This window comes from Apodemus sylvaticus, chromosome 2, assembly GCF_947179515.1.
Source record: "Apodemus sylvaticus chromosome 2, mApoSyl1.1, whole genome shotgun sequence".
Lineage (NCBI taxonomy): Eukaryota > Metazoa > Chordata > Mammalia > Rodentia > Muridae > Apodemus > Apodemus sylvaticus.
Genome location: NC_067473.1, coordinates 145,166,199 through 145,192,188, shown reverse-complemented (window position 1 = coordinate 145,192,188; position 25,990 = coordinate 145,166,199). Strand labels below are relative to the sequence as shown.

The window sequence follows — 25,990 nt, the reverse complement described above, 5'->3', positions numbered from 1 at the left end:
ACCAGAAGCGGCTCCGGGCTGCACCTGTCCGGGCTTTAAAGGGCCGCGGGGTGAAAGGCTCTGCTAGCGGATCCTCAGAACAGATACGCGAGGGCTGCTCGGTTAGAAATACTGTATCGGCTTTTATTCGAGTGCAGGGCAGGGTCCCAGGTTCCGTTCCTCGCAGCTGTCCAGAGCGGACAGCAGCGCCTGGGCTACTCGGTCCACTCTGTCCGCGGGTCGCCCCGGGGACCGGGAGCAGCCTCCCTGCAGTGCATCCAGGAAGGCCGGCAGCTGCGAGGGCAGGGAGAAGAGCGGCGCGACGCGGAACGGGGCGGGCACTGTGTCTGGGTGCAGCAGCCCGTCGAAGTAGACCCCGACGTAGCGGCCGGCCGCCCGGCCTTGCAGGAAATCGGGTAGCACGCAGCTGATCCAGGCGGCGAGGGCGTCATGTGGCCCGGGCTCCACCGTCTGGAGCTGCAGCCACTGCTGACACTGCGCTACGGTCCCGGGAGAGAAGAGAAGGATAACCACGCCGTCCTCCTGTAGGGTCCGGCGCCGCTGCTGGTGGAACCAGGCCAGGGCTCCGTGCGCACTCAGCTCGCGGCGGCTCCACAGGTCCACGGCCACGCGCAGTGGTATCTGGCTCAACGCAGACGCCAGCGCGCCCACCAGACGTTCGTAGCCCGCTCCGTCGGCAGAGTGGAGGAGCAGAGCGGTGCGGGCGCCAGGGGCCGCTACAGGAATAGTGGAGCATGTGAGGGTGAATCCCGACTTGCCTTCCCTCCACCCAATGGAGGCTCCCCGCCACCGTTTGAAGCTGTCTTTGGGAAACCGAGACAGGGAAGCACTGACCTTTCCTGCGGTCATTTTTTAGAAGGAGGAAGAAGAAAAGCGCCGCAGCCAAGAGTAGGCAGGCCAGCCAAGCTAGGACCCAGCGCCTGTGGATGTCTGAAATAGACAAGAGAAAATAATGGACTAGTTAGAAACTGTATGCCCTTCACGCCACCTTACAGAGGAGGGAAAGTGAGTCTATAGACATAAAGTGAGCTGCCCCAAAGTCACATGTGTCAGAGCCCATGTGTCTGTGTGACCTACCTCAGTTTTCATGCCTGTAAATATGGATAACAGAATCAAGTGCAGAGGGTTACACATAAAACACTTAACAGTGCCAGGCCTTGTAAGTGTTCAGATGTCAGCTGATATTGCCCCTTTAGCCTAGGGTTTCAGGCCCTTAATTTTGCTGCCTTGCAAGACTGCAATAGCTCCTATCTTCCTGCCTTCAGTCCATTCACTCTATGGGGAGCCACCAAGATCTGTTTAAAGTAGGTTTATCCTAGCCCTGGAGGAAGCTGGTATTGCCGGGGACATGCACTCCTACACCCTAGTGGGCCTCCCATCTTCTTCCCAAGACCCTCTAGCCACACCGACAGCTTTGAAAACTCTCAAAAATGCACTCCACAGTCTTACAAATGCATCTTGACTCCTTTCAACCAGCTCAGACTTCACACTGTGCTGGGACCTGGAGCCTTCATCGCATCTAGACCAGGGCCGGGCTGCGGTGCTCCATCACTGCACTGAACCCCTTACGACTGCTCAGTGCTTCCATACAGCCGTAACTATCCATACAGCCGTAACCATTACCGTAAGATCACACTTGGAAACGTTCGACAGCTCATACTGGCTATGTCCTTTTAGATTTCTGTTATTGTGGGCAGGTTCTGTCTTTTTAGTGATTCTGGGATCCCTGAAAGTGTGTTTTTACCCCTGTCCCTCCCCACTACCCCACCCTTGAGGGGCACACATGCCATAGAACTTGTGTGGAGGTCAGAGGACAACTCAAGAGAGTCAGTTCATGTGGGCCCCAGGGAACTCAGGGTTTTCAGATTTGGTGGCAAACGCCTTTACCAGCTGGACCATCTTTCTCCCTCTCTGTGGTTTTTCAATGGCTAAAGGAATGCTGCTGTGACTTCTTTGAGCCTGGCAAAGCATCACATATGTTGCCTCAGTGCTGTGGTCCCTGTCAGAATCAGCTGCTGGCACGCGGGAAGGGCAGTTCCCTCATACTCACACTTGTCCATGGGGCAGGCCCACAGTGATCCCAGGTTAGTGTCATTCCACAGCTGCAAGACACAACCACAGTCCCCCCCTTTTTTTTTTTGGTTTTTCGAGACAGGGTTTCTCTGTGTAGCCCTGGCTGTCCTGGAACTCCCTCTGTAGACCAGGCTGGCCTCGAACTCAGAAATCCGCCTGCCTCTGCCTCTGCCTCCCAGAGTGCTGGGATTACAGGCGTGCGCCACCACCGCCCGGCCACAATCCCCTTCTTGATCTTCAACAGCTAATAATTTCTGGCCAGCTTATTCAAATTCCTAGCCTCAGCTATGAGGCTTTTCCGTGCCCAGAGCAGGCTCCTGCAAATACCTCTGTTTTGCCCAAGCTGCCCAAGCTGCCCTCTGTGCCAAATGGGGCCTTGGAAGACTCTTCCTCACAGCACTTTCTAGAGCCTAGCACTGACTGTGTGTGTGTGTGTGTGTGTGTGTGTGTGTGTGTGTGTGTGTGTGTGTGTGATTTAACTGGGCTCTAGTCAGAGTGCACCCGAGGAACAGGAATAATGTATCCCACCCTTTACCTGCCCAGACTAGACATACAAGCAGACACATGTGGGCACCACAGCAAGCTCTGTCACCAACTCACCTGCATACACTGGTGTGACCGGAAGTCTTGCAGCAACTGCTCTCCAAGGCGAGCGGCTCTCTGCCAAGTCAAAGGAGGGGGAGGAGCTGTCACCTGGGGCAGCATGTAAGGTGCTGCAGTAGGGCAGAACTGTTTGCCAAGAGGCGCTAAGAGACTTAGGAAGATGCATGCACGCGCACACACGCGCACACACTCACACACACACACACTCACTCACTCACTGTATTCCAGACAGCAATACTGGGCTTGGCAGAGAATTTCAGAATAAGGTAAGGTGGATATAGTGACTGGGAATGGAAGTAAGAACATGAAGCCATGCTTGAGATGAGGCTGGAAGCATCTGGAGAACAGTTCCTTGGTCCTCACCGTGGAGGCCATACTGGGCAGTGGTGTACAGCCACTGGGTTCCAGAGCGCAGACTGATGTGTTGTTTAGGCCGGTTTTCATCTCCACTAACAGCATATCATCCTTGAAGGGCCCCAAGGAGTCTGGGAGGAGGGAGAGGCCACTTCAGTAAGCCCACAAGGGCGTGGCCACCCGCCTTCCTCCCACTCCCTGACCTTTACCCCCAGGAGCCAGCTCCTCCACAGTCTACCCCTTTGCAGTGGCCCTGTCCCGGCCACCCTCCAGCCCCACTCACCAGCCCACAAGCACGCTTGCAGCTGAACCTTCTCCCAGCTGCTCACCTGCTTAGAAGGAGCCAGAGTTAGGAGCGCTAGGAAAAGCAAGAGCCAGGGCCGGGAAGTCCAGTGGGGAGGGTGCAGGTGAGAGGAAGCCTCAGGCCGGCTCTGCACTCTGGACCTGAGGTTAGGCAGAGCTGCGTTCAGGCTGCAGGATTAGGAGTCACCCATCTCTCACACCAAGCTTTGGGAGGACGCCTGTGCTGACGGAACTTACAACCTTACAGCTGTCTTAAGCACTTAAAACATGTGTTTCCTCCACATCTGACACCTCAGAGAGGAGACTCGCACCCTCACCCAGTCGCCCACTGAAAATCACAGCCTCCATTCTTTCAGCTTTTACCATAGCACGTGACTTCACCTTAACCTGCTTCCTTAACACACCCTGTTCGCCTTCCTTCACGAGGAGTAGGTTCTGTGAGGAGAGGGACATTTGCTGCTTTGTTCACTGACAGATCAATCTCAAAGTGGCTGGCACATAGTAGGTATTCAATATTTGTTTGAAACAGTGTCATGCTGTAGCCTAGGCTGGCCTGGTACTCACTGATAGCTCAGTCCAAGTGGCCTCAAGCTCAGGGGAACCACATATCCTCCTGCCTCAGCCTCCCGAGTGCTAGGGATATAGGCATGAGCCTCCATGCCCAGCTAACTCTTGAATGAATGCTTTTGTTTTTTAATTTAAAAATGTTCCAATTTTTATTATTAATGTGTCCATGTATGATGAGTGTGTCTGGGTGCACAGTTCCAAGGAACACGTGTGGAGAACCGGTACAGGGCCCCAACCCTCAGCCCAGTGCTTTGTCGTCACCATTCTGACCTGGACACAGAGGTTGGGGTGGTCTCTCACCGACAGGAACTCTTGTGGCTTCTGTGGAAGACAGAGAATGAGTGAGGTCATGAAGGGTCCCACGCACACTCTCCAACCTTTGACCTCACTTACATTCACAGTGACGTTCTCCTGGAGCATTGGTGGCACAAGTGGCTGGCAGGGACTCTGGTCCGGTGCCTGCCAGCACAGTGCCACGTTGGCCAGCAGAGAACAAGGCGCATCTAGCTGCCATCTCCCTGGGGACAGCACCCGCAGCCTGGCAATGTGCCAAAGGTTCCTGTGTGCGCGGGAATCTGCAGCAGAGGGCCAGGGTCACTCGTCATCCACCTTCCCACAGCCCCACCTTAGGAGATTGGCTCACCTTTCCGGAAGGGGCAGAAGCTGGTCCTCACGGAGTCTGGCTCCAGAGGCCACACCTGGGAAAGAGAAAAGACGGCTCTACTAGGTCACCATGAGCATGTGACAGACCCTCTGCTGGGGACTAGGACGTCCACTGTGGCAGGCTTCATAAGCGCTCACCAGGCACTCACTCCTTACAGAGTACTAGAGAAGGGAATATGGCTTTTCTCTGCAAACACTGAAATATACATCTTCTCTCAACCTTTGGGGGGTATTGTTTTTGGTTGTTTTTTTTTTTTGTGGTTGTTTTATTTTGTTTGTTTGTTTTTGACACAGAGTCTCACTGTATAACCCTGTCTGGTTGGAACTCACAGAGATTCACCTGAATCCAGAGATTAAAAGCATGCACCATGACACCTGGCTTTTTACTCAACTGTTAATGAGTGCATACTATGTGTGTTAGCAGTATGGGATATACAAGGAGCCTTAGATGATTAATTTTGAGTCATTTTGCAAATATTTTGTGAATATCTACTATGTATCAAATACCATGCTGGATTTTTTTAAGAGCACCTACCATGTGCTTAGACCTATGCCATGAGAAAATATATCAATTTGTTCATCAAATGTTTGAGAGTAGTGGGCATGAGTTGATCACAGCAAAGATTTCCTGAACATGTGCCATGTGTCTCACCACTAGGGATTTGTTCAATCGTCTATGCAGTCACAAATTCGCACCCACTGTGTGCCAGGCTCTGTCCAGGGCTCTGGCAAAGTTACCATGTTTGAGTGAGATATGCTTTACTTTCCTTCAAAGAAGTCACAGGCTTGGTAAGGGTGAAATATGTAAATGTCAGTCAGTTACCCCCTTCCAAGTATTCACAGAGCATCGTAGGAACACACACACACAAAATGAGAAGCCAAAGGTTAGAGGCAGTGGCACGTGCAGAAGAAAAGCCAGAAAGACAAGGTGGGTTCGCAACAGGAAAGGCCAGGATACTGGAGAAGCTTTGGGAAAGAGGTGATGTGAGCCTGGAAGATTTGGTTACATGGACGAGGCGGTGGGAACCGGCAGAGCAAAGGCAGGGTGGGTGAGCTTGGTGAGCAGCTGGGTTGGATACAGCAAGCTCCTCATAAAGGAGAACTTAAAAAAAGGCTACTGGGAAAGGTTCAGTGTGTGTGTGTGTGTGTGTGTGTGTGTGTGTGTGTGTGTGAGGGGGGGAGACAGGAAGGCACTGGGGAGGGAAGGAGGAGGTGGAGGTTAATGACAGCCCAAAGGAGGAATTAGAGAGGCCCCAAAGGAACTGAAGATGGAGAGAAGAGAAAGGGTTGAGGGGCTCTAACGCCAGAGGTCAAGTGATTGGGACTCGATGACTAGTTTAATATGCAATCAGAGGGAGCGGCTGCTGTCACCATATTAAACCTAGCTGTGGCACCCTTCCTTACAACAGCCTTGTAGTGGTACAGTTTATCCAGGTTACAGATAAGAAGCAGGCTCAGAGAGCAGTGTCTCATCCAAGGTCATACAGCTAGTAAATGGCAAGGACTGAAACTCCTTTCCATCTAGAGCACGCGTCCTACCCTTCCCAGGAACACAAAGAGGGAACAGAGGAGCAGGGGAAGCGACACCTGGGTGGGCCATGAGCCACAGGGAGCAGGCCTGTGGGTGGAGTACCAGGAGGAGGATTCCAGGCACATAAGCAGAAGGCACAGGACAGCAAGAGCAATGAGACAGACAGACAGACAGACAGACAGACACCCAAAGGGGCCATGCCCTCTACTTCAGAGTATGGGGGACAGTGGCCCCAGAAGATCTGAGGCCATCCCTCTGTGCCTCCCTAGCCCGTCTCCCATGTGCAGTTGAATTCTGCTCCTACCTGAATGCAGAGGCAGGGGACCAGGTCTGTGTGGTTTAAAGTAATGTTCTGCGGTCCAGTCTGTGGGAAGAGCAGAGTGAGGTAAGAGAAGCTAAGGAAGAGGGAGCAGGCAGACAGACCCTCCCCTGCCAATGTCCTCTGCTTTGGGTGTGTCCCCTTTGACAGTTTGCCTACGTCCTTAGCATGAGCATCAGCACTGGGTGAGCATGGACTTAGAGGAGAACCCTCACCAGGTTTTTGTACCACAAGGATTTGAGAGGACCCTGGACCCGGTCCAAGTACAGTAAGAAGCCAAATTCCTGCTCCTCAGAGACGTCCAGTATCAGGAGAACATTGTCACCATCTGCAGACACATTGAGCCAGGGCAGGGCTAGTAGAAAAAAGCAGAGAGAGAGACAGGGAAGTTCAGACTCCCTTCATCCCCTCTACACAGCTCACCCTGGGCCATACTCACCAACTGCCTCATTAGAGATGCCATCAAACCCTTGGAAGGGTTTGGACTAGGAAGCCCTTGGAGGACAGACTGTATCCCCACCTCCACAAGCCCAGAGCCAAGCCCATAGAGGCTCCAGCTCACATCTTGGGGACAGCTCCTCTTCTTCTGCGGCCAGTAGAATCCTGGTACCTCCTTAATGCAAAACACTTTCTCTAGACTCCCCTTATGCCCCCACGTGGTAATCCCAGTATAAGCAAGTCTTTACAACAGCTTGCACAACCAACCTTAACCTGGCTAGCTTCTGAGACCTCTCAAACCTAATGAGTTAGTACCTCTGTTTGCTGCAAACACACGAGGTGCCTTCACATTCCTTATGCACACTTGACCTTACTCCTGCCCCAGGGCCTTTGCACAGCCTGTTCTCTTCCTTTGGAACTCTGTCTCTCAAATACCTGGCTCCTCCTTCATATCCTTCATTACAGTGAGCCCGTCTCATTACTGGAACTCTGAACCTTTTCATCCCTCTCTCTTGAAGTTTCTTCATAACTCATCACCATCTTAATATACTGCATATTCTACATCCCCAGAGGCTTACTGGATCTTCCCTCTAATCCCAACTCCCATTTCCACAAAGAAACTTATCAGGTTTGCTTATCAATTTACTTCTAGTCTATAACTATATCTGGTATGGAGTAATTACTCAGTTGTTGTTGAATAAGGAAGGCAATCACCACTGAGTGACAGGATGAGATGCCTGGTGTGTGTTTCCAAAGCTGTGGTGTCTAGTGATCTGTACGGAGTGCCCAAGAGGAAGGCCAAAAAGGAAATGGAGTTGAAGAGAAGAAAGACTACTTAACAGTTTAAAACCTCTGCACAATTTGCGTCTTCACCTTGTGCTAGCTGTAGAAGTCATTAAACACTAACATGACTGAGCCAGATGTGGCAAAGCACACCTGCAGCCCTGGCTACTTGGGAAGCTGAGGCAGGAAGATTGCAAGTTCGAGCCCAGCATGGACAACATAGCAAGAGCCTGTCAAAACCAAAACAACAAGACAAGACAAAAACAACCTAGCTGCACAATTGATTCACGGAACTAGACATTAAACCCAGTGCACTTTGCTGGACAGAGGGCGCACATTCAATCCCAGTCCTTGGAAGGCAGAGGCAGGTGGGTCTGTGTGAGTATGAGAACAACATGGTCTTTATAGTGCCAGAGCTACACAGTGAGACCCTGTCTCAAACAAAACAAAACAAAACAAAACAAAGCAAAACAAAATTGCCAGGTGGTGGGGGCACACACCTTTAATTCCAGCACTTGGGAGGCAGAGACAGGCGAATTTCTGAGTTCGTGGCCAGCCTGGTCTACAGAGTGAGTTCCAGGATAGCCAAGGCTATACAGAGAAGCCCTGTCTTGAAAAAAACAAAAACAAAAACAAAACAAAACAAAAAAAACAAACATTGCACTTATAACTTTTTATATATGCTATATATGCATGAGAAGTTTTCTTTAAAAGAAAATACAAAACAAAAGTAACATCAAAATCTTCTCTTTTTTGGTTCCTATTGCAGGTTTAATAGTATTTCCACTCTGATCTATCAGGAAAGGCACCAGAATCTTAACAGTGCTTTGGGCCACTAGATGTTCCTGGTATTGAAGAGCACTTGTATTTCCGCTGCCTGGCGTAGATGACGTAATTACTGCAGCTTATGTGGATCAAGCAAATGAACAGAACATGTCCTGCGACTTTCAGAACCTTTCAGCCCTGAGCTGATGTCAAGCCCAAGCAGCCAATCGTGTAAACTCCAGACCCCGCACTTCCCTCCACCCAGCCCACTGTCCCTAGCCCCTACCCCAGCAGCTCTGGATGCTGTCCCGGACTTCCAGACCCCTGCAGTCTGGGGAGAGATCACAGAAAAACTTCCAGTGGGAATGGGGACCAAGGAAAGAAGGGGAGCAATCCAACCCGTGGGGGGATACTGAGAGGGACTGACTGCCTGTCTGCCGAAGACCACCCACGCTTACACAGGGCACAGAGCGCCTATCCCAGGAACTAGAAGCACAAGAAACTGACTAACCAGGGTGCCAGCTCAGATCCCTGCCTGAAATGATGGGACCAGAAAGATGGGGGGGGGGGTGGCCAAAAGGACAACAGACCGGGGAACCAGGCCTTTGGGGTGACTTACCAGGCAGCTGCTGTGTGAGGTTGAGCTCTTTCTGGTACCTGGGCTTTGTGTAGGACCAGATTCGTACCTCAGCCCCAAGACCAGCCTCAAAACAGTCAAATACTGCAGAACCCTATGAGGAGAGGGTGGTAGATGACTGGAGGTGGAGGACTCAGAATCCAGGTCTGCTCATGTGAGCAGACCACTCTGTTCACCTACTGACCCCAATCCAGCCAATGACTGCATTCATGCTATCTACCTTGAGATCTATCACTATAGTTTCCATCTTTTGAACAGGCCCCCAATTCTAAAGCAAGTATGTCCTATAGCTGTATTGGCAGGCCTAGGATTAACCAGGCTGAGTTGCTTGTACACCTGCTGTCATAGGCCACTCAACCAGAGGGAAGCTTATTAGAAACTCCAATGCAAGCATGGGGCATTCCCCACAGGCGCACTTTAGTTGTACCCATGGCTGCTTTGTGAAGTAAATTAGGCAAACTAAAAAAATTGTGTGTGTGGTATGTGTGTGTTTGTGTGTGTGTGTGTTTGTGTGTGTGTGTGTGGTATGTGTGTGTTTGTGTGTGTGTCTGTGTGTGTGTGTGTTTGCTGGGAATCTAACCCAAGGCCTTGAGCATGTTAGGCAAGAACTCTACCACTGAGCTACATTCCCAGGTCTTTGTTCTTATTTTATAGTCACCAAAAGTTTCAAAGGACATTTCATGAGGGAAGTTATAAATAGCCAATAAGCATGTGTGATGGTTTATATATGCTCTGCCCAGGGAGTGGCACTATTAGAAGGTGTGGCCCTGTTGTAATGGGTGTGGCCTTGTTGGAGTGGGCGTGGTCTTTAAGACCCTCACCCTAGCTGCCTGGAAGTGAGTCTCCTCATAGCAGCCTTCAGATGAAGATGTAGAACTCTCAGCTCCTCCTGCACCATGCCTGCCTGGATGCTGCCATATTCCTGCCTTGACAATAATGGACTGAACCTCTGAACCTGTAAGCCAGCCCCGATTAAATGTTGTCCTTTAGCCGGGCGTGGTGGTGCACGCCTGTAATCCCAGCACTCTGGGAGGCAGAGGCAGGCGGATTTCTGAGTTTGAGGCCAACTCACTACAGAGTGAGTTCCAGGACAGCCAGGGGCTACACACAAAGAAACCCTGTCTCGAAAAACCAAATCAAAAAAAAAAAAATGTTGTCCTTTATAAGACCTGCTTTGGTTATGGTGTCTGTTCACAGTAGTAAAGTCCTAACTAAGACAGCATGTATAAAAAGTGTCTGTCAGTCCCCAGGGGTATAGAAATTAAAGCTGTAATTAACACCAAATTTAGCGGCACAGACCTGCAGTGTTAGCATTCAGGAGGCTGAGGCGAACTACCCAGCAAGATTCTGTCTAATAAAAGCAATTAGCTCAGTGGCAAACGGTTGCTTAGCATATACAAAACCTTTGGTTCTTCCCCGGCATGCCTCTGCCCCCCCCCCATGCACACACACAAACCAACAACAAAAACACTAGCACTGAACTGCCCAGATGCTTAGTAGGTAAAGTGTTTGCCACCAAGCCTGACATACTGAGTGCCATCACCAGGACCCTTAAGGTAAAAAGGAAAAGGGTATAAACCATAACATGTATAGCAGAATGGCTAAAATTGAAAATTTTAAATGCCAAGCATTGTCAAAGATGGACGTACTTGGAAGCCTTATTTGCTGGTGGTAAGGATATGAAAAAAGACTGTCCCAGAAAACTGCTTAGTGACTTCTTACCAAGTCACATGTGAGTCAGGAGTGTCCTTATCCCCATTTTATAGACAGAGAAGCCACCACAAAAAGCCAAGAGGGCTCACTGCTCAGATCAGACCCAAGACTTAAAGAAAACAAGGCACGAGTTTGTCTTGGGAATCTGGGATTCCGGAGGCGGCTCTTCTCCTCAGGAGGAGCACTTGACATACCACGGACTGACCAGGCTGCACCAGGTCAGCAGGCACCTGGACCTCCAGCAGGGCACAGCGGGCAGTGGGGTAGGCATGGAAGGAGAGCACCACCTGGGCCTGGAGAGAGGCTGTGAGCAAGAGACAAGGGTCAGCCAGGCCACAGGCCATAGGCAAGACCCTGCCTAGGAGCAGCAGTTGGGCCAGCTGGCTCCTCACCGTTCCTAGGCTCCTGGAGTTCTGAGTCAGACGTTCCCGCCCCTTCAGGCTCTTCCCAGTGCCCTGTGAGAAGCAGAAGAGAGAGCAGAACCCAAGTCAGGCACCTGCTCTGGGCTGGGTCCGGCTTAGATGCCCTTGCAAAGATACCAAGCTGATAAGCAGAGGTCTGGGGAGAGCAGCTGGCCTGGGGGTACCTGGACCAGTCTCTTAAACATTGCAGATGTCCCCAGAGTCTGCAGTCCTCATGCCTTCCCCAGGCAGGCTCATGCGTTCACGTGAACTCAGTCACCGGCTCCCTCACTCACCATGCACGGCCAAGTGCACAACCACACGGACACAGAGGGCGCAGTCTGTCTCCTGTGGACACCTCAGTACCAGCTCCGTCTGCAGGCCGGTAGGCACTAGCACAGGGCCTGGGGCAGACTCGATGCTTCCTGGCAGGCAGAGCACGTCACCATCTGGGTGTGAAGGGGGATGGGGGGTGGGTTTCTGATACCTCCAGAGGGCAGGGGGAGCTGGGCCTTTCAGGCTGAGAGCAAACAGTTGCTTCCCTTCAGCTGTCCTGGAAGTCATTCTTTTAAAGGAGCAATACTTACCCCAGAGGTGGCAGGAGAGGCCCTGGGAAGAAAGGAAGGGTCAGTTCACACCCTCAAATTTAAGCGCCTTTCCTTGCTTGACAGCCCCCTATCCCCAGCCCATTTCCTTCTGGGGCTCCCTATCCTAAGCCCTTCCCTGAAGACAAGACTAATGCTTGTCCCCTTTCCATCTTCTCTTCCTCCATCAGCACCAGACAGACCAGACAGGGCAGTTCCGATCGAGGCAGTGACAAGAGCCAGACTGGGGCTGTGATGAGGCAGAGACTGAACTCTGAGCCCTTCCCAGCCTCCTAAAGTCCCAGACTCACTAGAGAGCAGCGTGCAGTGTCCTGAGGCTCCATGAGTCTCTCCAGAGAAACGACCACAGGGCTTCGGCCCAGTGCCAAGGACAGCAGGAACCAGGACACAGGCATCTTCCAGGTGCCAGACAGCACCCAGGTCTGAGGCCCCGTCCTGCCCCCCCTTGGGGGGGCAGCCCCCTCACCCCTGCTGACAATCAGCCCCGTGTCCCAGGGAGAGAAGAAGGGTTAGAATTCCTCTCCAGCCATGCTTCCCACTCGGGTGAGCCTGGACTCCCGGCCCAGTTTCAGCAGGAGTGCTTTCGCTTTGGCTCCCAGCAGGCAGTGGCTGTTCCCGCCCCGCCCTGTCCCGTCCCTCCCACCAACTCCAGGCTTAGGAGGCAGCAGCTTTGGGCCTGGGTGGTGGCCTTTCCTCCTCCTCCTTCTTGGCAGCCACCTGGCCGGGAGGAGCCCTGGGAAGGCGGCACTGCTGGTGTCACTACTGAGTAAAGGAGCTCCCACCCTGGATCTCACCAAAAAACAAAGGTTCTGATCGATCTGATCGATCCGATCGGGAAGACCCCAGGCTTGTGGCATCCTGGGTGTTTCCACTTCCTGTATGACCCTGGGATCCTAAGGTCCACTGTGTCCCCTCTTACTGTGCTTAGGTTCTTCAAGTACTTCCCTGGGCCTTGGTGACAGTGACCCTTGGGAAACAGGAGCTCTGAAGACAGTGGGCTGGTGCCAAAGGGCACCAGAAAGCGACCCTCCCGCCTGCCTGCCTGACGTAGGTTCATGGAGCCGGAGGGGCAGTCAGGCCTGGGAGAGCCAGGGCTCAGCAGAGCTTCTGCCTTGCTGCTGCTGGGCTGGAGGAGTGGTGGGGTGCACACGCTGACTAGCTGAGACTTCCGGTTTGCCTTTGCTCTCGGAATCACAGGAAGGAGAGGGTCCGGGAGGCACGGGGTCCTCCCTGCCTTTCCCAGGCAATGCTTCTGGGAATGAGGCCACAGAGGACAGACAGTAGGAATGAAAGGACTTGGGCTGGTGAGCTGTTCTAGAACAAGCCTAGGGCAGGCTTCCCGACAGGCCCAGGCACACCAGAGCGGCACACTGCTCCTTAACGTGTCTACTAGGTTTGCTTTTTCTCATCTTTCTGGACGATGGAACTTTCACCAGTTGTGGTGATGCAGGCTTCTAATCTCAGCACTCAGGAGGCAGAGGCAGGTAGATAGATCTCTTTGTTCCAGGCCATCAAGGGCTACACAGTGGTATTCAGTCTCAAACAAACAAATCACATTACTTCTGCATGGGGCCTCCCTCTGGGAAAGGGTGAGCGACATCCCCCCCTCCCGCCCCCCCCCCCCCCCGCTTACGGGAGGGGGGTGTCTCAACTCTGCCGAGCAGAACCCCCTTCAAGAGCTTGACACTGTTGGGGTTTTGTAAACATTGGGGGATGTTGGGGGTTTGTCTAAGCTCCACCCCAGAGATCTGGCCCACTATAAGAGGGGCTACTTGCTCCTCCTCTCTCTTTTTGCTCTCTGCTCTCCCACACTCTCTCACCTCTCTGCCCCTGAGGCTCTTCCCCCCTCCACGTGGTCGGCCTCCACTCTCTCTATTCTCTCTCTCTCTCTCTCTCTACCACTAACTCCCATCCCCTATTCTGAATAAACTCTATTCTATACCATGTCTGTGTGTGTGTGGTCCCTCAGGGGCAGAGGTGCCCAGGCAAGGGCCCGCCTAGACACCTTCCCCCACGCCGCCTAGCCACACTCACCTAATCCCCTATACTCCCCCCTTTTAAGCCCCTTCATCCTGCTGCCGAAAGTCCTTCAGACACAGAGGCCCTGCTTTCCAACCCTGGCCTAGTTCTCCAGCCTGGACTGGAATGCACAATGCCGATAGTTGTGTTTTTGCAGTTTTGAGAAGAAATGGAAGAATTGGCCCTCCTTCTCCGAAAGGGCTGAGGACCTATCAGGAAAGCCCAACTTCCTCTCAGGGACTCTGAGAGGGAGGCTGGTCCAATGTGGGACCTGGAGTGAGTCTCACAGTTCGGGGGACAAGAAGTTTGAAGTCTCGTTCTTGAGTTCCTGCTGTTGCTACACAGGCTGTGGCTACAGACAACTGAAACCCCAGGGACTATTGGTTGAGCCTTGGTAGTCATCTTTGGCGGCCTCGAGTTCCAGCAGGTGACACAGCTCCAGGCGGCTTTTCAAGCACTGCTTAGCCCCAAGGTGACTCCCGCTGGTGGCTAGGGTGGCAGGCCGAGCATCCAGCGCTCGCAGCAGGCGCGGCAAGTCACGAAGCAGGCGGTAGCGCGGCAGAGCTCGCAGAGGCCGGGGGATATCGCCTTTGGCACAGAGGCGACTGAAGTAGGCGAGTAGCGGTGGGCGTGGAGCAGCGCACAGCAGGGTGCGAAGGGACGCAGCCTGCGGGTCGCCGCTGCAGGCGGTGCTGGGGCCCGCAAAGTTCCACAGGAGCAGCACCGTGCCCTGTTCCCGTGCCACGCGCTCCCGCGCTGCCCAGAGCCATGGCAGTGGTCCAATGCGTGCTACGTGCGTCCCTTCCCAGAGATCCACGATCACGTCGCGTCCGCCGCCCAGCGCGGTCCGCAGCAGTTCGGCCAGAGCTCCCACCAGGCGTCGCTGTGCCTCTGAGTCCGCTGCGTGTAGGAGTAAAACTGGCCTAGTTCGACCGGAGCCTAGGGACCCGAGCAACAGCTGAGTAGGCTAAGGGGAGTCTGGGGGCGCGGGTGGGGGGTGGCGAGGACAGTCAGCTCAGCCCTCCCCTTGGGGCCTCTGGCCTACACTCTAGGGTGCCCTGCCTGTACAATGTGTCCTTTATCCGTTCTGGGAGTCAGTCCCCCAAACTGCTGAGGAAAATGTGAAGCTTCTAATGCATATCAGGCTGGAGAGTAAACAACCCCCTCCCCCAACACCGCCTCTTGCAGCTGGGTGGTGGTACACATACAAACTGCACCCACAGCCCCTTGCCTGCCTTAACCATTCCTTCCCACTAGGGGGCGGAAGAATAGCAGCCTGTGCTTTGGCTCTCTCTTAGTCTAAAGGTGCTGGGACCATCTGAATCTCCCATGATCAAAGTCGAGTTTACCTGGCAGCAGGCGCCGGCAGAGTAGGACCAGAACTACACCCAGTAGAGCGGTGAGACCCAGCAGTGCCAGGATCAAGAGCCCGAGGTGTCTATTGGAGACTGAAGCAAGGCCGGTGAAGAAGGCAAGCCATCTCTGGAGAGCCCATGCCCTTCCTCCTCTTACCCAAGAACTCACCATCAGGACACAAGAGGTGCTTCCTGGCAAACTGGACATCTGACCGCCACACCTGAGGACACAGGGCCCCGATTCGCGTGAGCTAGAGTACCCCTCCCTGCCAGGGAAGGAGCCCCACTGGCTTCGGAATTCCTGCGGCTCTAGTTTTGTGTCTGCTGCAAATGCCAGAGAGACCACAGCTGCTCCCACAGCAGGCCTGGGCTGGAGAGCACAGACCAGCTGAAATAGTCCGCCACCAAGGAGTACTGGGCCTTGTCACCACACCTCATTATGGACATGCAATACAAGGCTTTCTCATTTTTTATGGGAAGGCAAAATATAAATGTTTTTGCTTGTTTGTTTTGTTTTTAAGATAACATATAACTAGTGGCAACTAATTCCAGTTTAAAACACTTGGCAAACCAAACACTTTAATGGACTCTGTACTAGGGGGTCTGTGAGGAGTAAGGGTAGGATTTCTTACCAGGATGCAGCTCCCCTGCCTCAAGAAGGGAATGATGAGGTCTAGAGTCACTGGGACTGAGCCCTGGGTCTGTGGGGACAAAGAGTAGAATGCTTGTCCCCAAAGATGCAAAATCTGATAGTGTCTCTCCACCTCCATCTACCTAGTTAAAGGGCCCAGTGACACCTCCAGACAACTTCCCCAGCCACCCCAACTACTACTGATTACTCCCACAGGTTTGCCTACCTGCACATGCATACGCACATGCTGCGACTGAGCTAACACACACACACACACATACACACAGTGCCACCGTGAGGAAGAAGGGAGACATAGCCATTGTCTCATTGTCACAGCATGCAGCATGTGTGCCTCTCTTCACCCTACACAACTGAAGCGACATCTTGTCCACTGGGGAAGAATACGCTGTGGAGGCTGCAGGCTAGGCTAAGGCTTGACTCTCGCTTTTCTAGTTCTAGGTTTGTGACCTTTCTGTGGACTTGGGTGATATCTCCTTCCCCCCCCCCAGCCTCAGATTCTTTATTTGCAGATGGGGGGGTGCAATAATCTTTAGTGGGTTACTGGGAACATTAAATGGGGATATGCATATGGATACTTTAATAAACTGATACATAATTGTTATGTATATAATAATATACATATATAGATATATACACACACATATCTATTAAGCTAAGATATATGTATGTATTTATATACATGGCTAAGAGGAGGCCTGTTCTGTATGTTCTTATACCTCCTGGGGCATAATGCAGGGTGAGCAGAGTAGGTGTGCGGGAAATGTGTATTGAACCAGAGAGAACCCACTGCTGTCTGTCTGCAGATGAGCTGTGGCTCCACTCTATGTTCCTCAAGTTAGTTACAAGGCTGACCAGCCAATGCCACCCTTCAGCAGCACCGCCTGCCTCTACTCTGCGCCCCTCACATACTCCAGTGTCAAGGCAACTGCCAGGCGGGTAGATACTCAGATCAGAAGTGTTTGCTACCCTCTGTCTGTTTGGGAGCCCATAACCTAGCTCTGCAAGGGGGCCTTTGAGAGAGAGCTATATGCAGAGAACACGGTGTGCTTGGTCAGCGTATTGCTGTGGTTTTGTGAGTAAATCTGATTGTGGTTTTTAAATCAGATATGCAGAACACAGTCATCTAGTCAACCTATTCTTAGCCCACATGATGGAGCTGCACCCATACATTACTGTACAGTGAGTCCTTCAGCTTCTAGAGGTCTCTAGAGAGTTGGTGAACGTCTATACTGCCTTGTAGAGGCATGAGACCTGGGGGGAGGACAGCTGGGGTCAGGGGTAGCATCAATACACAATGTAGGGCTGAGGAAATGACTTGGTGGGTGCACTGTCTATGCAAACATAAGCACTTGGATTTAAGCATTCAGAGTTTAAAAAAAAAAGAAAGAGCTAGGTGGTGGTGGTGCACACCTTTAATCCCAGCCCGTGGGAGGCAGAGGCAGGTGGATCTCTGAGTCTACAGCCTGAGTTCCAGGACACCCAGGACTACAAAGAGAAAACCTGCGTGAGGATGGGGGGAGCCAAGCTTGGCTTCTTGTTCATGCAACCTCTGCATTGGGGGTCAACAGGTGAATCCCAGGACTGTCACCGTAGCTGAAAACAGCAAGCTGCGAGCTCAGTGAGAGCCCTTGTCCCAAAGGACTAAGGTGAATAGAAGATCTCTGGTCTCTCTGTTTTGCCCACAGGTTTGCCCACCTGTACATGCATACGCACACACCACACACATGATGTGGCTTCAGTGGGCTGGAGGGCAGCTGAAGAAGGGACTGCAGCATCTGGACACTACTGTCTCTGTAAACTGAGGCATGAAAGGCTTAGGAGCTCCCTCCTGAAGGACCCCACAGATTGACAGAGAGCCAGCAATCCAAGGCTGGTTAAGAAAAGAATCTACGACACACGCCAGAATGAGGGCTTTTTTGCCTCCCCCCCCCCCCACACACACACGCAGGGCCTGCCTCAGTGAAGTAACAGGGAGGTTAGGGATGTGCACTGGCCACGAGGACCTGGGGGGAAGCAAGCCCTAGCTGGGCCGTACCTGGCTGATGCTATACACGGGAGGCATGGAGGTGTCCGGCCCCAAACCCGGGGTACTCCAGGCAGCACTGAAGGTGGCGTATATCCTCGAAGAAAAGTGGAGGGTCAACTGTTGGGCCTGGGTGTCCACACTCACAGTCCAGGAGGGGAGAGAGCCTGTTTGTGGGAGGTGGTCAGAGCTGGGTTGTTCTGGATCTGGAGGTCACAGGCGAGCGGGGTGAGGTGAGGGAGACGAGATTCTGTATTGACTCACCACTCTGGCGGGGACATTCGACGTGGCTGCTGTTTTCAAAAGAAAACTGAGACGCACAGACATGGCAGGTCAGCGGGGTTCAGTGCCATCCCTTCTCCCACTGCCAGGCCCCTGCCCGTCCGTGGCTGTACCTTAAAGCAGAACTGTGGGTGCAAGTCTACATTCTCCAGGGTGTACCGCTGCTGGGGAGAGGGGAGTTAGTCGGGGAGAAGGTCCCTGGGCCCTGCCCTTGCCCACCTCAGTCCTGGAGGGAGGTGGCTGCCCTTACTCCTTCTGACTCCTGTGCTGTGGCGTTGGGAAGGGTTTCGCAGGGCGTGAGTGGATCCTGCCTCTGGCAGAGGGAGGCCTCCAGTTTCAGTGGGCAGCGGAGTGTCAGGGCCATGGCCATCTGACTGTGCTGGCTGTAGTCCGTGAAGCTTACTGACTTCCAGAAGTCCGAGCCATCTGGGAGGTGACAGGCCCAAGGGTGAGGCCACAGCACAGCTGTAGCTCCACCTCCTCACCCCCGCTCCAGGGCAGCAGGAGAAAATACCGAACTTCCAGCACAACTCTGGCTCCCAGGCGCCCAGCAGCTGAGCAGGACGCCACTCTCCCTACCCACCTGTACCCAGCCTTCTACTTTACCTTTCCATCCCTGGCCTCCACGCTGTACTCAAAACACCCCGTACTCAAAATCTGTGCAGGCTCCTCCCAGAATCTAAATGCCTTCTTCCCTGCCTCTTCATTCTGAATCCTGTTCATTTCCCGAGCTCAGCTCAGGTGTGAGCACCGCCAAGACCTTCTCTGCTCACAACAGTGTCTCAGGCTCCTCCTTTCCTCAGCGATGCCCTGCAGACGGCCCTTGATGGCCCTGCCTGAGTACCAGGCTTTGCGTTACCAGTGTCTGAGTGTTCTTTCTCCCAAGGAACTCTTTCTCACACAGCACTCTAGACAATACCAGTCACTTTCCCGTGAAATAGTTCCTTCAAGCCTCATCAACACATTGGGATTTTACTGATGAAGGAAAGTTGGGGGCGGGGGGGGGGGGTCCTGGGGATAATCCATGGCAGAGCTGGGACGGAAGCCTAGGTCTCTAGTTGGTCCTCTCACTCGCCCTCCCCGGGTGAGACTCCTCCATTCATAATACTCAGCACCTAGAGAGCTCGGCGGCTGCGGGTTGATGGCTAGACACTGCCCCCCCCCCAAGAAGTGTGCTCATGCATCTTTCTCTCTCTCTCTCTCTCTCTCTCACACACACACACACACACACACACACAGAGAGAGAGAGAGAGAGAGAGAGAGAGGGAGAGGGAGAGGGAGATGGAGAGGGAGAGGGAGATGGAGAGGGAGAGGGAGAGAGAGACGGAGAGGGAGACGGAGACAGAGACAGAGACGGAGACGGAGACGGAGACAGAGAGAAAGGGAGGGAGGAAAAGAGGAAGAAGAGCATTGATCCTGCATCAGGGTTAATACAACACTCACAAGCTTCAGGCCAGCTCTGGAAGGGACACTTCTTGCGCCTCACAGTGTCCTCCTGCAGGTAGGAGGCCTGGGAAGACAAAACAGAGAGCATCAATGGCTTCCCACCCCCGTTAGCTCTGGCTCTAGCTCGCAATGGTTATGTGTCCTGAGCCTTGGGACACTAATCAGGGAGCTCTGTGGAGGAAGGGAGAGGGTTAGGGCTCCAGGGCACAGGAGATAGCAGAGAACAAGGCAGTCGCCTCTGGTCTCCAAAGAGAACTATTGCCTGTGACAGAGAACCCCTATGGCCCACATCTTCAATTTTAGGTTTTCCTGACCCCCATTCTGGGCTTTCTCACTGGACCCAGGACCCTGTGTTGTTCCTCATTCTGGACTCCCTGAGAGTCTACACTGTCGTCTTTGGCAGTTTCTTGCCTCCCTGGATCTCTATTCTCCTTTCAGAACTCCTCTTCCCCAGTGATGTTCAAAACATCCTTAAGACTCACAAGGAGAGATGGGGGACTGCAATGGAGGGCTAGAGGGGACACGGCCCTGAGAGGAATGTGCAACCGCGGCTCTCAAGAACATCCAGGCAGGGCTGAGGTGGATCTGCCTCAGAATGGCTGTGGCTCGCAGCCAAGCCAGCACCCGTTTCCTAGGCACCCAGAGTTTCTCTTTAGTGCTATAGGACTTGTTGTGTCTCTCTGTCCATCCCTAGCCCTTGATAAACTGATTTACTGGTGATGCAGCTAAGCAAACAGCCATGGCTAGCCCAAATTCCCATATTCTCACCTCTATGCACATGCAGGGCAGAAGGAATTCATAAGGCAGGTCTACAGTGTGGCCTCCAGACACAATTTTCTGTGGATAAAACCACAAAGGAAGAGAAAAGGAGACACCTAAGACAAAGCATGACTACTGTAGACAAAGTAGGAGGAGGCTAAGACCTCGGACCATATACCTTATTTTTCCTGCTATATAAAACCTACTTCTTCCTTACACAGGATCTTGGGTCTATACTCTGGCCATTTGCTTGTGGTATTTTATGAGCAGTAGGGGTAGGGAAGAGAACACACAGTTCTTGCAAGCGTGTTCCAGTTACATGCCATGTACAGCGTTGGGAGTGTCGACTCTAACAAAGGCTAGCATTACCATGGAGCTGGAAGGTATGGCCATTGTAGGCAAGAAGAGTCTGAAGGACTCCAGGATATGGCTTCAGTCTTTGAACACGATGCCCAGCTATGCACAGCGGTGTCTGTGATGTTTGGAGGTTGAAGTGGGCTGCTGGCATGGGTGATTAGGGGATTATGGGTAATTTTCTGAGGGCTATCAAAAGGTACAAGAGCACCTAGATACATGTGACCATTTTGTCAAATTACCAGGGGAACAACCTCTTGAGGAAATAGCAAGGCTTTTGTTGTTTTTCTTAAGGCGTGGCTCGTGCACCCCAAGCTGGCCTCAGACTCACTTTGAACTCCTGACCCTCTTCCTACCTCCCACTCCATTTGTACAAAGCCAGAGATCATGCATGGTAGACAAGTCCTCTACCAACTGGGCAGCTTCTAAGGGTCCTCTCCCTGGGAGTAAATACCATGCTCATTTCTTTCTGGTCTCTCCTCTCAAGTAACACAGCCCACTCCTTTTCTGTGTAGTCAAATTAAAGTCTTAATACTATATACCTCATGTTATAAGTTTTGAGCAATTACTTTCCCTGTCCGGGCCTCAGTCTCCTCCATTTGCATGGGAATTGTGCGATCTGTCTCTTTATGGGGCAAGGCACTACATACCTGCACGTCAAAAGGACTATTCAAGTCTTCACATTCCAGTGCCCACTGGTAACAAAGGCGCACGCTGGCCTCTGGGCCTGGAGGAATAGTCACCCGAATAGCCTGTACCTCAGGCAGCAAATCAAAGGAGAATTCAGGTCCTAGGGAGAAGGAAGACTTGGTGACCCTGGCTTAGGCGAGGCTGAAGCCATCTCTGCTCACCCAGCATGCCCACCTCCATGCTTCTGTGAAGCTGCTTTGGGGAGATGTTTTATTCCTTCTGCAGCTGAAGGCTGCGTCCGTTTGGTGCGTAGGCCTCTGTGGGAGATGGCTGGGCAGGGGATGGAACTGCGATGCCTTTCCTGAGGCAGGGAAGGGCTGCCTAGCAGCTTCCTCTGCAAGCAGAGAGCAAAGTGATGTTAAGCCAGGAGCCAGGAAGTTGGCCTTCCACTTCTGCCTTGGAACTTGAGAAACCACAGGCCAATTGCTCAAGTTCTTTTGGCCTCAGTTTCCCTTACATTTCCAAACTCCCTATTGTTGCTGGAGAACAAAGTAAGGAGCAAAAAGGAAAGGGGGTGGAGCCCGAGGGTAGAGCCATGAATTACAGGGTACCTGGAAGAATGCGGGTGTCCTGTGCCTCCAATAGGCTTCAGATTTATGAGGACTTTTAGATTTCCTCACCAAGAAAGGGAACCAGTCCCACTGAAGGCCTGTAGGAGGGAGACACACTTCTTACCTGGCTATTCATGCCTCTGTCCTTCCTGAGATTTGATCTGATATTGGATGAAAAGTGTTTATAAATCAAGGAGAGCAATGGTATTGAGCTTCTTTGGTGGCAAAAATTGTGATTCAGCAAAAAAAAAAAAAAAAAAAAAAAAAAAAAACCCTAAGGCTCAGAGAACACAGAAGAAAGGGTAGAAGGAATGCAAGAGCCGGAGGACGAGGAGGAGGCCTCTGACGTCATCTAGACATGCCATCGAGGTTGTGTTCACTCACTGGGTGCTCACCTGCACAAGATCTGTGCAAGGTCAAGCCTGCGAGATCAGTCAACAGCCAGTAGGCAGCTCGCTGACTGGACTCAGTGAGTGATGAACATACAGAGCAAGGTGTGGTTTTATACTTGTATTGAGAGGCAGAGACAGGCAGAGCTCTTGGCTTTGAGGCTAGCCTGGTCTACTTTGCAAGTTCCAGGTGAGTCAGGACTGCACAGTGAGCCTCTGTCTCAAAAAGTGGAGGGACACGTGTGTGGAGAGATGAGTGAGCAGGTCAGGACGCTTGCTGCTCTTAGAGGATCCAGAATTGGCTCCCAGCACCCACTGGTGGCTCACAACCATCTGTGACTCCAGTGCCAGGGGAATCTGGTGCTTCCATGGGCACTACATGGACATAATATATGCATACACATATATACACACAGGAAAACATTCCTACACAAGACATACATTTTTTTAAACATATGAATGTAGAACAGGAATGTTTTGGGAGTTATTCAGGGGAAGTGGGAGGGAGGAATTGTAGGTGGGTTTGATCAAGATAGATTGCATATATATATGATATTTTAAATCATAAATAAGAGGTATTTTGTTCTTTATAAAATTTTAGGTTTATTTATTTTGTTTTACATGCATGAATGTTTTGCTTGCACATGTGTATGTGCACCGTGTGCATGTCTTGTATCTACTGATGTCAGAAGAAGACATTGGACTCCCTGGAACTATAGAGTTAGAGATAGGCCACCATGTGGGCTCTGGGAATTGAATTTAGAGTCTCTGGAAGAGCACAAATGTTTGTAGAAGTTGAGCCATATCTCTAGCCCCAATAAGACATTTTAAAATAAACAAAACAAGTAAAAAATTCTTAAGCAGAGAAAAAAGACACACACACACACACATCCCACAAAGGTAGGTATGTATTCACTGTAGCATGATTTCTTTTTGTTTTGTTTTGTTTTTGAGACAGGGTTTCTCTGCATAGCTTTGGCTGTCCTGGAACTCACCCAACAGACCACGTTAACCTTGAATTCAGAGATCCTCCTGCCTCTGCTTCCCAAGTTCTGGGATTTAAGGCCTGTGTCACCATGTCACCATTACCTGGCTGTAGCATGACTTCTTTCTTTCTTTCTTTCTTTCTTTCTTTCTTTCTTTCTTTCTTTCTTTCTTTCTTTCTTCCTCTCTTTTTTCTCTCTTTCTTTCTCTCTTTCTTTCTTCTTCCTTCCTTTCTTTCTTTCTTTTTTTTTTTTTGAGACAGGGTTTCTCAGTGTAACTAGCCTTGGCTGTCATGAACTCACTTTGTAGACTAGGCTAGCCTCAAATTCATGCAGATTTGATCACCTCTCTCTCCTGAGTGCTGGGACTAAAGGCATGGAAGTATCATTTCTAATGATAAAAATTTTAGACTAACGTTTTGTGATTTTATGTTTAATTGTGCACATGTATGTGCACCTGTACAGGTATGTGTAAGTGAGTGCAGGTGCTTGAAGAGGTCAGAAACATCAGATTCCTGGAGGTGGAGTCGTGAGCTGCCTGACATGGGTGCTGGGAATTGAACTTTTTTCTGCGAGAGCATCGAGTGCTCTTAACCACTGAGCCATCTCTCTGTCCCCTTATCCCTGCTAGTTTTAAAGTGTGTGCCAAGTGAGGCAATGAAACAGCAGAGTAAAATGATCCCGCTTTACAAATGCAAAGCAGCAATAGCAGGACCACAGATCACACTTTTAGGGATCGGTCCCCTTTGTGGAGATGGCTCCCCCACAGTGACACAGTTGTCTCATAACTGTTTGTTTGTCGTGGTGTGCTATTTCAGGATGCTCTAAATCCCTGTTGAGGTTAACAAGACAAAAACCCGTTCTAATAGGACAACGGACACTGGGTCAGCCCAGGGACTGACCCTTCGGCTGTCCCTAACCCATGCCTCCATGGAGAATGGCTCGAAGCTGCTTTTCCTACCTGAAGACCGTGACACCAGATACAGGCACGAACAGCAAGACCAGTGCCAATGCTTTGTGGCTAAGGCAGTCGGGCAGGGGGTTGGAGCAGAACTTCCTGTGTCAGTGAAAGGAGAGTCAGCACAGAGATACATGCCTGTAAGCCCATTGCTTAGGAGGCTGAGACAGGAGGATTAAAGGATGGAGGCTTTGGTATTACATAGTGAGACCCTGTCTCAAAACAAAAACAAACAAAGAAACAGTGGGGTCTAAGGCGGTCCCTCCTACCTCCTCCCAACTGGATTTAGGGCTGAGCTTTGATATATATTTCTAGTATGTTGAAACTTGAGAAGGTTATTAGACCCAGGTGCCAGACTGCCCATCCATCAAGAGGGCTTGTCCTAAGTAACATAGTGCATCGGGAAAGCTTGGTGGGGTGAATGGACCATAGAGTATGAGAGAGTTCCTGGTAGAGAGAAGGGCCAGCGTCGGGAGGAGCCACTTGTGTGGCGTGCCTGGAGCCTTTGCCCATCTTATCCTCCATTGGCTGGAAGGAACACGGCTCTCATCTAGTTGCTTCTCCACGCCGGTGCTCAGAAGCCAAGGTTGGACGGGAGACTGAAGAACTCTGCCTAAGCGTGCATAGAATCTGAGGAATCTAGACTAGTCCCTGCATCTTCTTACTGATATCAGACTACTCCCTGGGCTGGGAACCAAACTGTCAAGGATGGCTCCCTGGGTCCTGGATCACAGGCGAGCACAGGGAAGAGAAGCAGGACAGGAAGTAAGACTTACCAGCCAAACGCTGATCCTGAGGATACAGGGCCCAGAAGGGAGAAAGAAGGAGAGAGGCCTCGTTAGAAGGGAGTCAAGTAAGGTGCATTCTCCCTGAGCTCTGCGTCAAAGCATCTGGTTCTGAGACCCTCAGCTCACAGCCCAGCCATCAGCCGCTTTTCTCTCAGTCCCACCCTGCCAAGGACCTCAGCTCACTAGAACCTTAGCAATTCCTTCAAGACCCCCTGGAGGACACACTGAGGCTGCGGCTAGCTCACAGGATTTCACAGGTAGGAAAGGGCAGGCAGGAGACAGAGGGGTTCTAGTCTGTGCCAGGCAAGTGCCTCTTCACTCAGCAGCAGGGCCTTACCACCCGGCAGGCCAGTAGACAGCGGCTGGTCCAACGTGGCAGGCAGGGCCAGGCGACCTGAGCAGACACAGCGATGCTGATGGACAGTAGGGGGAGAGACAGGAGCGAGGCCGCCAGTCTGGGGCTCCCCATGAGCTGCTGTAGGATCAGGGTGCAGAGACCACGCCTTTCCAGTCTGCAAGAGAGCAGCAGGGCCTGGCCCTGGAGCTGCGAGAGCACACAGTACCAGCAGGCGCTGTCACCTAACCCGCCCTAGATCCACCCTGCCCCGAAGCTCCTCCTTGATCCGACCCAGCAGGCTTGGTCGCATTCCTTCTCCTGAGCCCGGGCACTGAAGAACACTTGCTTGTTCTGTAGAAAGCCTTACTGCCCTGGAGGCACAGGCACAGGCGGCTCTTGGTGTGGCAGAGTTAACAGGCACCTTGTGGAGGTGTACCCATTTCTTAACCCCTCCCACACCTCAAGTACTGCAGATCTGGCACACATATTAGTGTGCTCTGACACAGGCAGCTAGTTCCACAGCCTTCACTGAGAAATGAACAGCTAATCGCCATTTGTCTACACTGAATGCTGCAGATAGAGAAGTGATGGGTGCATCTTTTGTTGAAGCAAAAAATGAGTAGACATTATAAAACACAAATAAGCCTCC

At 51.9% G+C, this 25,990-nt stretch overlaps 2 protein-coding genes across 3 annotated transcripts; both read right to left on the bottom strand.

Annotated features, from left to right (window-relative positions):
- Positions 1 to 28: 28 nt before the first annotated feature.
- Positions 29 to 12,364, bottom strand: Il17rc (interleukin 17 receptor C). Of its 2 annotated transcripts, XM_052174548.1 has the most exons (18): positions 12,046 to 12,364; positions 11,738 to 11,759; positions 11,447 to 11,599; positions 11,142 to 11,204; positions 10,944 to 11,053; positions 9,019 to 9,130; positions 8,686 to 8,730; positions 6,629 to 6,768; positions 6,399 to 6,458; positions 4,544 to 4,598; positions 4,294 to 4,475; positions 4,171 to 4,221; positions 3,314 to 3,359; positions 3,040 to 3,161; positions 2,674 to 2,733; positions 2,051 to 2,102; positions 835 to 930; positions 29 to 716 (listed from the first exon to the last, which is right to left on the bottom strand). In XM_052174548.1, the coding sequence occupies exons 1-18, from the start codon at positions 12,148 to 12,150 to the stop codon at positions 124 to 126; spliced, it is 2,067 nt and encodes a 688-aa protein (XP_052030508.1). In that variant the 5' UTR covers positions 12,151 to 12,364; the 3' UTR covers positions 29 to 123. The 2 variants fall into 2 exon arrangements, with proteins under 2 accessions (XP_052030508.1, XP_052030509.1); XM_052174549.1 differs by lacking the exon at positions 8,686 to 8,730.
- Positions 12,365 to 13,776: 1,412 nt separating this feature from the next.
- Positions 13,777 to 25,719, bottom strand: Il17re (interleukin 17 receptor E). The gene is made up of 16 exons (XM_052174547.1): positions 25,342 to 25,719; positions 24,993 to 25,008; positions 24,220 to 24,315; positions 21,887 to 21,984; positions 21,510 to 21,669; positions 21,296 to 21,435; positions 20,301 to 20,369; positions 19,530 to 19,596; positions 18,337 to 18,512; positions 18,200 to 18,247; positions 18,069 to 18,114; positions 17,817 to 17,971; positions 15,762 to 15,830; positions 15,299 to 15,350; positions 15,124 to 15,222; positions 13,777 to 14,713 (listed from the first exon to the last, which is right to left on the bottom strand). The coding sequence occupies exons 1-16, from the start codon at positions 25,471 to 25,473 to the stop codon at positions 14,127 to 14,129; spliced, it is 2,010 nt and encodes a 669-aa protein (XP_052030507.1). The 5' UTR covers positions 25,474 to 25,719; the 3' UTR covers positions 13,777 to 14,126.
- Positions 25,720 to 25,990: the final 271 nt, after the last annotated feature.